The 15,032-nt window shown below is 36.9% G+C and overlaps 1 protein-coding gene across 1 annotated transcript in view; it reads left to right on the plus strand.

The window, feature by feature from the left end:
* TMEM86A (transmembrane protein 86A) overlaps positions 1–14,571 on the plus strand; it is a 539,122-nt gene extending 524,551 nt beyond the window's left edge. The window contains exon 3 of the mRNA XM_044082852.1: positions 12,801–14,571. Within this exon, the coding sequence (XP_043938787.1) occupies positions 12,801–13,228 (428 nt within the window). The 3' untranslated portion in view covers positions 13,229–14,571. The remainder of the gene's footprint in view (positions 1–12,800) is intronic.
* Positions 14,572–15,032: the final 461 nt, after the last annotated feature.

A 15,032-nucleotide genomic window follows, 5' to 3' on the forward strand; every position in this document is an offset into this window, starting at 1 on the left:
GGTATGTGTGCAAGCATATGTGATACCAAAAAAAGTCCTGGCTATCTACTTCCATTTCTGTCCATGCCTAGTAAACTCTGTGAATGGGGATGGCTATTTATGTGGTCACTGCAGTTGGCTGTAACTTAAGCATGGATGGCTGGATAGACTAGACATCACATCCAGAGCTACAGCAATATTGAAGAGCAAATTGCCCTCGACATCAACAGGGTACCAACCACCTAAAGGACAGGTGAAGAAAGCTTTCAGAATATACTTGAAATTATGACTGCAGCAGTAATTTACAGAAAGAACATAGCAGAGGTGCGTCATCAACTTACCATCATTTTAGATGTTAAGTAATTATTATTGCAGTTGTTTCCAAACTCTTTTCTCTCTGCATAACCGGGGAGGAAGCTTTTTTTTCCTTGACATACAAGCTGTCTGGCCCACTTTCCTAAGGATTTTACTGAGATTAGTATAATGGTTACATTGTTTACCTTACAAACAAAAGGTACAGGGTTTGAGTCGTACATGGTGTAATTGGCTAGGCTTAAATTGGCCCACAAGGGCAGTTAGCCTGCCTAGTATGAACCTATTAACAAAAAAAGAGAAAATTTATTTTAGGGTTGAAGGTTGGTATAATGGTTAAGGTGTTTACCTTACAGACACAAGGTGTAGGGTTTGATTCCTACATGGATATCTAGGCTTAAAATGGCTCACAAGAGCAGTTAGCATTAGTACTAATTTATGAATCTATGAACCTATTAATAATGTATGCTCCTTTTCCATTGGAAATAAAGAATGGAAGATGGCTGCCCATGCATCTGCCCTTGTACTGAAAGATGATGACATCTGGTGGGACAGGAGACATAAGGTTGGCTTGTGGGGTAGATGCTGAGATCTGAAACTTGGGCTGGTTGCAACATACCGCCTGCAGCAGACACCCATGATGTGAGGATGCACCACTGTCACATCTACAGTTATGGTGAATTGATGACATAATTACAGTTTATATTTAGAAGTAGCAGAATTTTGAAATAATGCTACAGCAGTCCGGCTCCATTATACTACTACTAATTTAGTCAATATAGCTCCTTGCTTGTGCTGTTTCTATTTTGTTATAAAGACTGACAGTCCATTTAGAAAGTAAATTTGTAAACCTGATTATGACATTAGCAAACTGAATGTTAATAGTACATTTTATAAAAACATTTTAAGTGATGGCACAGACTGTTGTTTTAATTTTATAGGCATTGTGACTAACAACAATATATAAGGCAGTGACATGCACAAAGATTTATTTTTTTTAAAGAAAATGACAAATATTCTATCTGCACGTGATAAGCCTTGTTTAAGTTAATGTCTTTTTATGTAGCCATACCTTAAAGTAAAAGCCTTTTTATTTAATTGAATTTTATCACTGGTTGTTTTAAATTCATAGGGTCATAGAAGATGTTTAAATCCCTAGACTATTTCTGATGAGTTTGTCTTGCTGAAGTGTAGAAAATTCATTAGTAATGGGTCAGACAATGTCTTACTTGCCAGACACAGGTCACCTCTTAGCAGTGTGTAGGATGCCGAGTACAATGACTGGGCTTTAAGTTGGTCCATGTAGGACATGTTGTTGAGCCTTTTTTGTGTAATACAATTATGAATTTAAATGTAAAGCATTTAGTTGATGCCTGTTTCCTTGATAAAGTAAACTTAACTAGTCTGCAAAATATGTATTGGAGCTATAAAATGTTTTATGCAAACTTAAGAATCTGCACGTGCTTGGGAAGTTTTTGAGAAACTGATTGAAAAGTTAAGTGAATTTGGGTACTTGCCATGTTTTCTCTGCGCCTCTTCCTCTTGAAAAAATTGTTAACAGCTATTTTAAATTTATTTCCATGTGTTTATTTTCCTTGACATTTTTTATTTGTTCATTGTTTTGTTGACTATTTTTCTTCTGTTGGATTCCACTTGTCCTGATCTTCACTATCTTCATGAGCCGCGTTGCTCACTTCTTCTGTATCCTTGTTATCCTTGTATTGCTTTTGCTCATTTAATCTATCTTTAATTAGGTTAATTGCTTCAGGTAGCCTACTTAACTCTTTAAATACTGAGTCCCAGTGTTGATACATTTTGTGGAGTACACTATTTTTCTATAATTTTGTACTTTTTTGTTTTATAAATGCAGTCTCTAAAGTTATAATTTGAGATTGTGGGCTTCTTTATGTACCTACTTTTTCATTCAGGCCACTGATATAGCTTGTGTTCATCACTGATGATTTCAAAATAGGGGGAAAAAAAGTTCTGCTGCTAGCATTAATAGGCTTATTTTTTCTTGCTTTGGGCCTGACTTCTATTGCTTGTTTCAAAGCATCATCTATGATTTTAAACAATAATGACTCTTTCTCATTTAAAGAATAATTTGGAGAGACAATTACTTGGATACCCCTTTAGCTGCTTTCTGAAACATCCTGTAACAGCTGAATATGGTCAGGGTAGTCACATTACAGGATTATTTCTATCTGCTGTCAGAGACATTTTAGCTGAATATGGCCAAATCATCATATGATGGAATATCTCAGTTGCTAATCTGCTGTTAGAGACACTTCTGTGTGTTCAGAATATTTCATTTTATCTGGGCTGATGGTCTTGTGTACCTTTTTAAACTTTTATTCAAGTTATTTTTCCCTTAACATGCATTTGCTATGTTGAAGTAGTGTAAATGCACCAAATATCAATGAAGGTGGAAGTAAATACTACTCCAAGTGAGTAAATTTTGAGGTTTGTCACTTTCTGGATAGAATACATTAAAAATCCACTTTAGAAAGAAACAGTTCAACCCTCCAAAGAAATCAATTGCTGTTTATCTTTATAGAACCGGAATGTTCTTATTCTAAAGGTTATCATTGCACAGCTTTCCAGAGAGATGTAGCCTCTACCTCCCCATGATCCTCTTTCCAAAAACACATATGTATTATATTAATCACATGCTTCCTTTAATCCCTTAAAAGCAAAACCCAGATTATGTGACTATGCAAAAGATGATAGGATGTAAATAAAAACAACAGTACTGTAAAACTAATGATTCAGTCAAAAGTCCAGACAGAGGAACAGTCAGAAGTTTCACAGACAGTTCACTGCATGAATAAGAGACTGTGGAAACTGTAGTAGTCCAGAGCTGCAAAAACAAGCTTGTGAAGCTCTCTCTCCTAAAGCAGCTCTTATGCAGTAAGAAATTTTAACACCATGACCATTTGTCCAGTGCAAGCAGCCATATTACATGTTCCAGACGGACAAGACTGATTAAGTCAGATTGATATGCAGACTATCCCAAACTTAAAAACTGATTCAAAGACCTGAAATGCATTTGTTTATAAACTCTTCAAATATGCTGGACAGTTTCAAATGTGATATAAATAGCCGTGTGTGTGTGTGTGTGTGTCTGTGTGTGTCTGTGTGTGTGTGTGTGTTTTATATAGGTATGTTATGTTACATCTAAGAAACTTTTAATCTAATCACAAAACAGCTAAAAATTTAATCTAAACCAAATTTAATCAAATCATGTTTCATATAAAGTTTCAGATACACCAAATACTCCTCCAAAAGTCCCAAACACCCCATTACTTAAATATGTTAACTCCACAATCACACAACTGTGGAAAAATGAGAAAACAGCATACACAGTGAATCATTACTGAAGCACAAGCACATACTTATAGGTGGGCATTACAACAGTGCAAGTGGTACACTAGACAAGCTTGCCTTGTAATTCCTACTGTTCTAACATCCTAGACCACAACAGCGGTAATCCTGTGTAGTTTACTACACTTTTCTGTCAAATGCGATTACATTAAATGAGTTGTAGATTAAATGAGTTTCAGATTAAATTTTAGATATTTTGAGTTTTGAGCAAATGACTCTTAGAACAAACATTATATTCTGAATTATATGTATATACATAGGATCATAAGATTATAGGAAGTTATTAGGCTAATGGCCCAAGGGCCCTTACAAGCCTAGCCAAGTTCTACTGTTATTTCCACGATTAGCACCTAATGCCCGTGTCACACCCCATAATTTGCCTGCCTACTCTGTATGTGACTTCTTTCTAGTACACAGAAGCAGTCATTCTACAGGGTTATGCTATGTGATCTTATCTGCATACCAGTCCTACTCAGTATACAAAGTGTTTGCGAGGATGACTCCTATGTAAGAGGTAAGTAAAACATTAGTAGACATTTTTTGTAACCTCATTTCATCTGTTTAGGACGAGTTTCGTATTTATTTTCCACTCCAGTTTATAAATATTCCTGGTATTACAAAGGACTTGCTAACAGTTGTACTGCACAATGTTATCAGAATGTTTTTTTCTGTTTTTACAATTAATCTTTCCAGTCTGAGGAGAGCTGGGAGTGGTGGGAGTACAGCCGGACAATGAAGACAGATGACGTGCTGAAAATCAAATGCTGTAAAAGTGATGATAGTAGTAATAAACACAAATCTGAACATTTTGTCTTGCCTGAAGTTTGTAATTCTACCATTACTCTCTAATGATAACCATGGACGTAGGATTTTTGTAATTATTTGTCATCTTCCAGATTGCACCTTTTCTCCCCTACAAGTGCAGCCCCAACCTCTTTATATAACCAGGCATTTTGAAATAAACAATAATTCCAATTTTTAAAAATGAATCGGATTCTTCCATTGCTCAAAATAAATAAATTATTAACCTCTACCCTGTGGCATAGAGGGATGAAGGGTGTTGACAGCAAGAGGTGTCAGTATTTGTTCATGAGTATTACTAACTCACCAAACAGTGGAATGAACAAGAGAGTTGTGACAACTGCCACTGACAGGGTACGACAGATGTGCCCCTTTCTTAGGTGCATGATGTGATCAAAGAGAAAGGGTGGAGCAGCAAACCTGTACGTTTTGATTATTAGCTCAGTGAAAACCTACATTTAACCTCCGTTAATATTTTAAGTTAATGCCTTGAGTGCATCTGGCCCATTTTCACAACTGAGGGAAAGCTCTCCACCTTTACTATGTGTCACAAGCAACCACAGAGTAGGAGTAGAATGCAATGCTTTACTTAAGTATTTAGGAACATGTAAGGTCATAAGGTCATCATGATTCATTATTCTAACTTAGTGTAAAAGCCATGGTGGTACAGCAGTAGCATTGTTGCCTCACAGCAAGAGGTTCTCCTGTTCGATTCTCGTCTGGAGTGCCTTCTGTGTGGAGTCTGTATGTCCTCCCCACGGTCGAGTGGCCTCCGAAAGACATGCGTGAATGGGCGTGCCTTCGCTGAAGGTTGGGCATCGGGCTGGCAACTGGCACCATAAAAATCGACTGCCAATCATTAGCAGACCGGAGTTTCGCTGTGGCAACCCCTAACCGGGAAAAGCTGAAAAGACAAAGAAGAAGCTGTCTGTAAAAAGTTGGAGAGTCTGCTAAGTCCTGCACAGTCCCTTCTTCCAAACAAAACAAAGTCATTGAACTTAGACTCATAATGTTGTGAATAATTTCACTGCAAAGTCTCCTCAGGATACTCAAAAAGAAAGCAGACTCACCACTAATTAACTGTTTCTATCCGATGCTAAAGCTTTCAGGCTGCCTTGTCTCTCATAGTCTTACTCCCTCGTAAACTCTCAAGGCCCACTGCCTCAGGCTTTCTCACTCCCTTTGAGGAAAACAAAATACTTTTCTCAGGCCCCTCTCTCTGGCTTCTACTTCTGCTCATCTCTTTTTACAAAACGTGGGACATGATTTCCTCCATTAGCACAGCGGTTGTTAAGTGACACTGTAATATGTGCGTTTACACATATCTCTCTATATACAAACACAGACATATATATATATATATATATATATATATATATATATATATGTGTGTGTGTGTGTACATATATAATATATATATATATATATATATATATATATATATATATATAAGTATAAACACACACACACACACATATATGTGTATATATGTGTGTATTTGTATATATATATATATATATATATATATATATATATATATATATATATATATATATATATGTATGTATTATATATCTAGTATATATACACACATACCAGTGGTGGATTCAGGAATCTGCAAAAGGAGGGGGCGCAGTCTGGTTAATTGACTACTGAGGTGGTAGCGGGACACTGCACTTCGGGATGTGGAAAGATCACCTTAAGATGTTCTGACATCATGTGTGAAAAGAAAGCAATATGCATTCAGTTGCACATGATTTTGATGTGGATGTGGGAGAAGAAACAGGTATTTCCTGTGCAGCACACAGCATATTTAAAAACAGTACAAGTTTTTCAGTGCATGCCTGAAAGAGAGATTGCTTGCCCATGGTAAGTCACAGCCTCCTTCCATGGCGTAGCTGGCATTTGCATTATTATAACCTATGAAACAGTCCCACTGAAGGTGTTGTTAGACACAGCGAGTACCGTAGTAAATTTAAGTAATTTGTTTTGTAAGTAAATAATGATATGTGTGGAAACAGTGAAGTTCAGTTAAGTAAATATAACCCACCAATTATGTAGATGTTATGAAAACATCCCTAAAAGCAAATACTGAGTTTAGTAATTATAGTAATCATATAGATGACGTTATTAAAACAGATATTTCCATATAAATATCTTCTGACTAAATACGTTCTGAGCTTTTATTAACAATGCTGTTTTAGTTTCATCTTGGCTACGTCTCTGTGTTAAACCTAAAAACCTTCAGTGCCCTCCTTGTCATCTTTTCTAGGTTTTCAGGTTTACAAGTCAAGTAGCTATTAATCCTGCCACTACATGAATAATAGCATGTCCTGTATTGACTACAATTTCACAAGTAGTAAAAATGTTTAGCAACATATGCTTTAAACACACAGCATGCTTTATTAAAATAAAATATCTCACAGACCCTGTTAGCAATGGAGAAATCCTGCATGTTGTTGTTGTGTCTTTCGGCTTTTCCCGGCTTTTCTCTGGTCCGCTAATGATTGGCAGCAGATTTTTATGTGCCGAGTTGCCAGCCCTGACACACAACCTTCAATGAAGGTACGCCCATTCATGCATGTCTCCATGCAGAAGACGCTGTAGCTGAGAATCGAACCGGACAGCGTCTTCTGTGAGGCGACAACGCTACTGCAGCACAATCTGGGTCAGTCATCAGGGTCTTGGCTGCATGTATTGATAACAGACCCTTCATTGACCCCTTTGCCTTTATGGTGGTTAGAAAATCCTTTAGCCTTAAACAACATGTCCTTTGTATTATCGCACCATGGTCTAATAATGTTTTAGTACCACTTTATCCCTCTGTTATTAGGGCGATCATTGAATATATTGCCCAATTCAGCATGTACCCCACTAAACACTTAAACATGCTTAAAATGCAGGAAAATGTCCTCACTAGATGGACTAAAATCTGAGTCAGTATACTTTGTTCCACATAGACTCTTCAGGGGTGATGCTTGCTTATGAACAACCCAGTATTCTAGGACCTCCTTCACCTAACACATGTCATTTTGTTCAGATGTATATACATACAACATTCCTCGTTACGTCTACCCTCAAAAGCAAGCATACTGTATACGTCTGATGTTTAACTGTGACAAAAGTGAAAAAAAAAGAGTGTACTCCAGTTTCCTTGTCCTGAGCAGTATACAGCCATTAGACAAGCAACAGTCAACTTTTTACAATAACGACCACACTCCCCTCAGCTCTCAAATAAGCTCTAGTAACTTAATGTGAATGAATTTGAAAAGGGTTGACTTTAGACTAGAAAAAGCCCAGTGAAGATGCTGAAGGAGACCTCCTACTAAGTATGTGTGAAAACCCCCTTACACAGCTGGGGGTGTGGGGATTGCAGGGCCGAAGAAGCTCTGATGCTATAGATGCTGTGCGTTAACTGTGTTTCTACTGCATTCCAGAAAACTTAGCCCCCAATAGTGTGTGCATGTACAGATAAAACAGTGATATAATTTTACACAGTCACATGCATACTGACACTGCCCCTAGCAAGCCACATCTGTCACAACACAGATAAAAACACACACACACACACACACACACACACACACACACACACACACACACACACACACACACACACACACACACACACACACACACACAAGCCACACTCTTACCTACATGGCATGTTTTTGGGGAGTTTGTAGACATGAAAGCACCTGGCTAAGACCCTCAAAAAGACAGGGTAAATATGCAGACTCCACACAGAAGTCACAGTGAAGAACCTTACCAGAGAACCAAGCACTGTAAAATGAAAATAAGACGTGCTGTGTCACTGTGTAAGAGATCAAGTGCTTTTACATACATCCTGCCTAGGCTACCCAAAATACTCATTTATTGCCATAGTACTCCATATTTAATGGGCACATAAATGTAAATGTAAATAACTGCAATAACAGAGATAGTCATCAGTATCAGTGCAGCATTTTCCGGCACTGTGTATGCTTTACCATATAATACCATATAAACACCTTCTGGTACAAGTTATTAATACAGTTATTAGAAATAACATATAGTCATAATATTTCTGGAAAATAACTCACATTTTCTCTGGTACCCAGAGCCAGATCATGGTCAAATGGGGCCCTAGCCTAGACAAGGTAATGGCTGGACCCCCCCACACACACACACACACCCATCCCAGTGTCCCCTTACTTGGCTATTTCTCCTGTTACCATAAACACTGTTCAAACCTCTCAGTGTGCATACTATTTTATTAATTTCTACAATGATTGCAAGTATTCGGATTTAATATAAAACTTTTATTTCAAATTTTATTGCACAAACACTGACAGACTTTTGCTAAACAAAACAATACCGTCTCACAGTGAAAACAGACTTAACATTAACAGTAAACTTCTCTGCCCTTGAAACTCACATTCATTGAAACAGCATTGAAACACACATTCAAAGAAAATGCATCTGGCTAGTGACAGAAAAAGTTTGCCTTTGGACTATTTTCAAACTGTAGGCCCCTTGCTCACATTTTAGGACCTTGTTTACATGCATGTGCTCTTTGATTCACCTTACAGATTGAATTAAATTATATTCCTTGTGAAATACATCACCACTTTTTAGACTGTGTTTTAAATTTGTAATTTTGAAAATTTTAACTATAAAAGTCCACTCAGACGTCTGTCATTACAATCCACCAATATCAGTCAATGTGCACAATCTCTGCAGAGGTAAAAGTCATCTGAATAATTCCACATTAAAAAGATCTGTAACTAATGAAGAGGTTGCTGCTAGCAAACATCTTTATATTTCAGTGTTTCAACTACAAATTCAGTGCCTGCTGCCCTTGAAAAACAAATGTCCTATGTTACAAAAAAAATGGTAAATTGATAATATTGCAATAGGGAATGGATGGCAAACCGACAATAGGTATATAGTTATTAGGCATTGCATCCAAAGGAGAACACACACAGGACTGCAACTCCCTCCAAAGTACAATACAGTATCAGTAATCCATCTACATGCTGGAGGTGTAGAACCCACAGCCTTCTGTATCAAATGCATGTATGTTACCTGTTGTGTTACTAACAATAATTTCAATTCTATAGCACAATAGTGATAGTAGTTGCTAAACAAAACCGTTGCATTTTGTAGACTTAGCATAAACAGCAATAAACTTATCTTCCTTTGAAGTTCACAATTCATTGAAAAGTGCACTTGAAACACAATTCGTTGAGAAGTAGACCTGAAACTCAATTCCTTGAGAAACGCACCTGAAACTCATTTCCTTGTGAAATGCACCTGAAACTCAGCTCCCTGAGAAATGCACCTGAAACTCAGTTCCTTGAGAAATGCATCTGAAACTCAATTTTTTGGCAGCTTGGTGGTTGGGGTAAAGGATTCAGGGCTTATTTTCCTGTAACTAAGGTACAGGGTTTGAGTATGAGCAAATTAACCACCTGCTATCCCTAATTAGTGCATTTTATACATGCACACACACACACAGACACACAGACACACACACACACACACACACACACACACACACACACACACACACACACACGCACACACACACAACAAAACCTGTTAACACAATACATTAGGACAAAGCTAGAACAACATGGATACATTTTAAATATTGCTTTCATGAAGTTAGAAAGTTGTCAGAATAAAAGGTCTTGTGTTACCATGCATTTTCTGAAGTGTATGAAATCTGAAACTCACATGCCAGTCATTATTTTAGTGAGTTCATTCCTCGCTAATTTGCCAGAAAAATCCAGAACATCACAAATTTTATGAGGAGCAGACCAAAAATATGAAGTTAAAATCTGGACCATACCTCTCAACCTCTTAGGGCAAAAAATCTGGACAAAGCCTGACATAATTGGGGGGGGGTAAAGGCCCAATAATAGGGACAGATTTTAAATATTGCTCTTATAAACTTAGAAAGTTGCTAGGAAAACAAGATTTGTCTTAGCATTCATTTTTCTGAAGAATATGAAGTCTGAAACTTAAATGTATGTCATTATTTAATGGCTTCAGTCCTCAGATCATCCAAGTGATTTGCCAGAAAATCAAAAATTTTATGAGGAATAGACCAAAGATATGGAACAGAAATCTGGACATTCTGCAAAAATCTTGTCAGTCCATGGACGCAGCACACATATCTACAGAAGTAGTTTGAAGAACGTTCCAGCAGGCATTGCCCGTAACTTCTTAGCAGGATTACCTTGAATTTTGGAACACGACTGCACAGTAAGAATCAGCTGACAAGAAACTAATCCACATAGTTCAATCTTATTTCAGGAGACACGCTTGCAAGGCACGCACCAAAATATAAAATGGCAAATTGCAAGGCTGAAGATCAGAATGTACTTCCAAAAGCAGTACAGTTGAGAGACGAATGGTCATAATAGGGGAGCTTTCACACCACCGGTAAATCTGCCACAGGTTGAAATGGAAAAATGTACTCTTTTAGCTGTACATTTTCTGATTTCAATACAAGAACAGCGTGTTACTTTTTTTTTCATGCCATGGATGTACAACGACTTTAAAAAGGGGATGGCGCCCTCCCCTGCACCCAAGCTTAAATCTGCCATTACACACACACACACACACACACACACACACACACACACACAGACATTCAAATATTTGTGTAAGTGACAGAGAGGCAAAAAGAGACTGTAGAGAGGATTTATTCTTCAGTGGAAAAGCAAAATATGGTTTAGACCTGACTCATTTATTTATTTATTCCATATCAACATTGCAGCTGTTTATTTTTTATTATGCATTTATTTTTTTTTTTATGTAGGTCATGGTCTGATGTGCCAGTAGCAGTAGGGGCATGTTGCACCTAGTATGCATGTAGATGCTGATCGTTAAGTCATTTTTAGATATAATTTCCTAATATAATGCCTCATAGCATAAGTTATAGATGTTACTTTTTAGTATTACAATGCCTGTCAGGTGTTTTTTTACTAAGGGGAAAAGGCAAAATTTGATGTAAAGTTCTGGTTTGACTTATTTTTTGTTAAGTCTCAACTGACTGAAGCTTCAGCTGGAGGAAGCTAACCAGTTTAAGCTTTAACTAGAAGGAACCTAAAAATGTGTGTTTTTTTACCTGGTTAAGTGTTTTTTTACCTGGTTAAGTGCATCTCCCATATGGGAGCTTTGCCCCCCCCCCCACTTAAATATATTAACTCAATGGATACTCAGTTTTTATAAAGTAGAAACACCCAAGTGAAACAGTGCTGGCATGCAAATAGAAAGCAGTTGTCAGTGACTTCCTATAGGAAATCTGCAGATTTATTCAGCAGAGCAATGAATTAAATTTGAACATTGTGCATTTTAACTTTGACTAAGTCTAGATGTCAGTCTGGAACAATTCAAAGGAATTTGTAACGCTTTAATGAAATGAAGTACTTGTTTAGGTTTATATAAAGCTTTGCTATATTTATCCATAATTCTTCATTTAATTGATTTGGTGTTATAGCATTTGTATGTGCGTGCTTCTCTCTCTCTCACACACACACGCACATATATACACACACAAAGATTTTATGAATTCATTGATGTACAGTGTTCATCTCTAAAACCTACCTGCATGCTTGTTTTATCTTAGCTCTGTTTTGACCATGTTGTTGACAACTGTGATTTTGTTTCCACTACTAAGGGATTGACAGTTCTACATGGAAACCAGTTATGTTATCTGGACCAAACAGAAATAATTATTTGGAATTATAATGTAGCCTTTTTGAACTGCATTACGTCAAAAAATTAGACAGCCTCATTGTTTATTGAAAAGTTTTGATTTTTAGACATTCTTTTATAATTTGATTTTACAAGAAAATAAATTTAACTTTAATGCTTTAACTGCTGATTGCTTTTCAGACAGAGAGTTTTTACTTTGTGAGTATGTCAGACTTGTTTTCATTTCATGTACCAGGTATTGAACTAATGTGTTGTGTTTCCACTATGAATGGTGAAAGTTAAAGCTGCCATGGATCTGAATCCCCATACCCCCCCCCCCCCCAGCAAACATCGGAAACACTTTTTTAAGTGTTTTCTTGCAGGAGACAATCCCCCTGCTCCCCCTCCAATGTCGGGGGGGGGGGCAAGCTCCCAACACCCCCAAACATATATATGCCAGCATTGATTTCCACTGGAGTAGCTGAGATTTTTGGTGGGTTAAATTTAGGGCAAGGTTACCCAGTATTTATTGTTATGTTAGCCTCTGCAACATAAATATTTGTTCTCTTTGCCTTACATATATGTGTACAAAGAATAAATAAATAAATAATACATTTCTCCTATTTGTTTTCCAGGTCTGCTGATGTTTGCTATCACACACATCTTGTACTCATCAGCATTTGGGATGAAACCTTTGAATCTGAAGGCTGGTTTGGTTTTTGCACTGATATCTGGTCTTTGTTACTCTTTCATGTACTCATGCCTGTCTGGCCCACTGACTTATCTGGTTGGGGTCTATGTTGCCCTGATTGGTTTCATGGGGTGGCGGGCCATTGCTAGACTACAGCTGTGCAATGACTTATGGACATGGACGAAACTATCTGCATGTATCGGCGCAGTACTCTTCATTGTATCAGATCTGTCCATTGCAGTCAACAAGTTCTGTTTCCCTGTACCATACTCACGTGCCATTATCATGGCCACCTACTATGCTGCTCAGATGCTGATTGCCCTATCTGCTGTTGAGTGTAGGGATGAAACTCACCTCAAAAAGATGAACTAATTCAGGTGACTACCAGAACTTTTGTTAGTTAAATGAGTGGTACTGGTAATTACACTTAGGGATGCTTCTGGCAGTTGTCTGGTCCTCTAATAGAATTTTCAGTACCTATAATGTATGTTTTTTTTTTATTTAAGTAGCTTTTACACAGTTGTTATATTGATATATGCACATGTAATGTAGAGGATTAGACTTAAAATCTTGAGTTTTTCATTTATTAGTAGGTATTATTTCTCATTTTTCTTACAAAAAAAGATCTACATTTCATGTCTTAAATCAATTTGGGGCATTCTAAGAAAGAAAATAATTTTATTCCAGTAACAATGCTGAATGGAACGACTTTCATATATTTAATGTATTCTACAATGCTAAAGCTGAATGTTATGAAATGTTACCGTCCACAATGACTTTCTTCTTACATTAGTTAAAGGACTTTAAATTCTAGTTTTCCACCAAACAGCATTAACTTTGCGTGCTGATCTGAAATCAGTTGTGAGTTAAGTTCACTGAAAAGACAGTATTTTCAGGCAGGTAAATATCATTTTGTGTTGACAGAGGCTGTGGTATACAGTCAGAAAACTTACAGACCCAATATATTAGCATTTTATATGTTTAGAAGTAGAGGAAATGTGACTAGATGTTTACTAAATTCAATCCAGTGTAATGTTAGGAAAAAAGTCAATATTTAAACACATTGACCTATCAGTTGTGAATTATATATATCTTGAGTTGTTGCAGTGCATGTGGAATCAATGTATAGAAGCCATTTTGAGGCATATGTTCCATATGTTTTTATGACCCTCTTAGTTTGTTCTGCTTTAAAATTTTATACATTACCATAAGTATCTGTTTGAATGGCAGTAATTACTTCCATCGGAGTTACAAAGTCTAATTATGGTTTGTTATGATAAATGAGAAGTGAAACATTTACATCTTCTTCAATGCAAAAATGTATTATTGTTGTACTATATGTAAAATGACCATACTGCTTCCTTTATATCACTTACCTCAGTCACCGTCATTTAGGCCTCCAAAAAGAATATTTCAGAAGAAAAGCCGTATGTGGACCAGATGTAAAGCCAAACCCCACTGTTCCTTATCTGGAAAATGCTCTGTTTTGGTACTTTCACAAACGTTACTCTTTACCATCCTTAATGATTATGGATTTCAGTGTCATGCAGTTACTGAACGTACTTGCAGATGGATAAAAGCAGCATTGTATGGAGATATAATGTAGTAGTGCATTTAACATAAAAGCACTTAAAGAGCTGTTTAGAATCTATACATTCTATATTAGATTCGTTATTGGTTTGCATTTGCTTTAATGAAAAGCTGGAAAAATAATACAAACAATTGTGATTCACACCACAGTGGGGGGGGGGTGTCTTCAATGTCCACAACTCACCTCTCATATCATAAGGATGACAAGAAATGCTACACTATTGCAAATAAGATGGTTGCAGTTACTTTTTATCAGCATGCCATGTACTTGGGGAAAAGGTATTTTTCACATCCAGGAGCCAATCAGATTTAGTACCTAGAACTAATTAGTTCTAGATGGAAAACAAAGGCTACTTATTTAAGGCACGTGCATGGTCTATTTCACTACTCTTAAATGTAACTTTTTATTCAGCACTGGCTGTACCTGCTGCTCTTTGCGTAGTGATATTAGATGATGTATAGGCGTGGGAAACAATCTCTACCTTCCTCACCTTAATAATGCAGGAAACTATATTCCTTTAACTAGAACCTACTGAAGATATAATTTAGTATTTAGAGGTAGACTGTGGATAGTGGCTTCTTCTTC

The sequence above is a fragment of the Protopterus annectens genome, chromosome 9.part0 (assembly GCF_019279795.1).
Source record: "Protopterus annectens isolate FY-2018-M chromosome 9.part0, PAN1.0, whole genome shotgun sequence".
Lineage (NCBI taxonomy): Eukaryota > Metazoa > Chordata > Ceratodontiformes > Protopteridae > Protopterus > Protopterus annectens.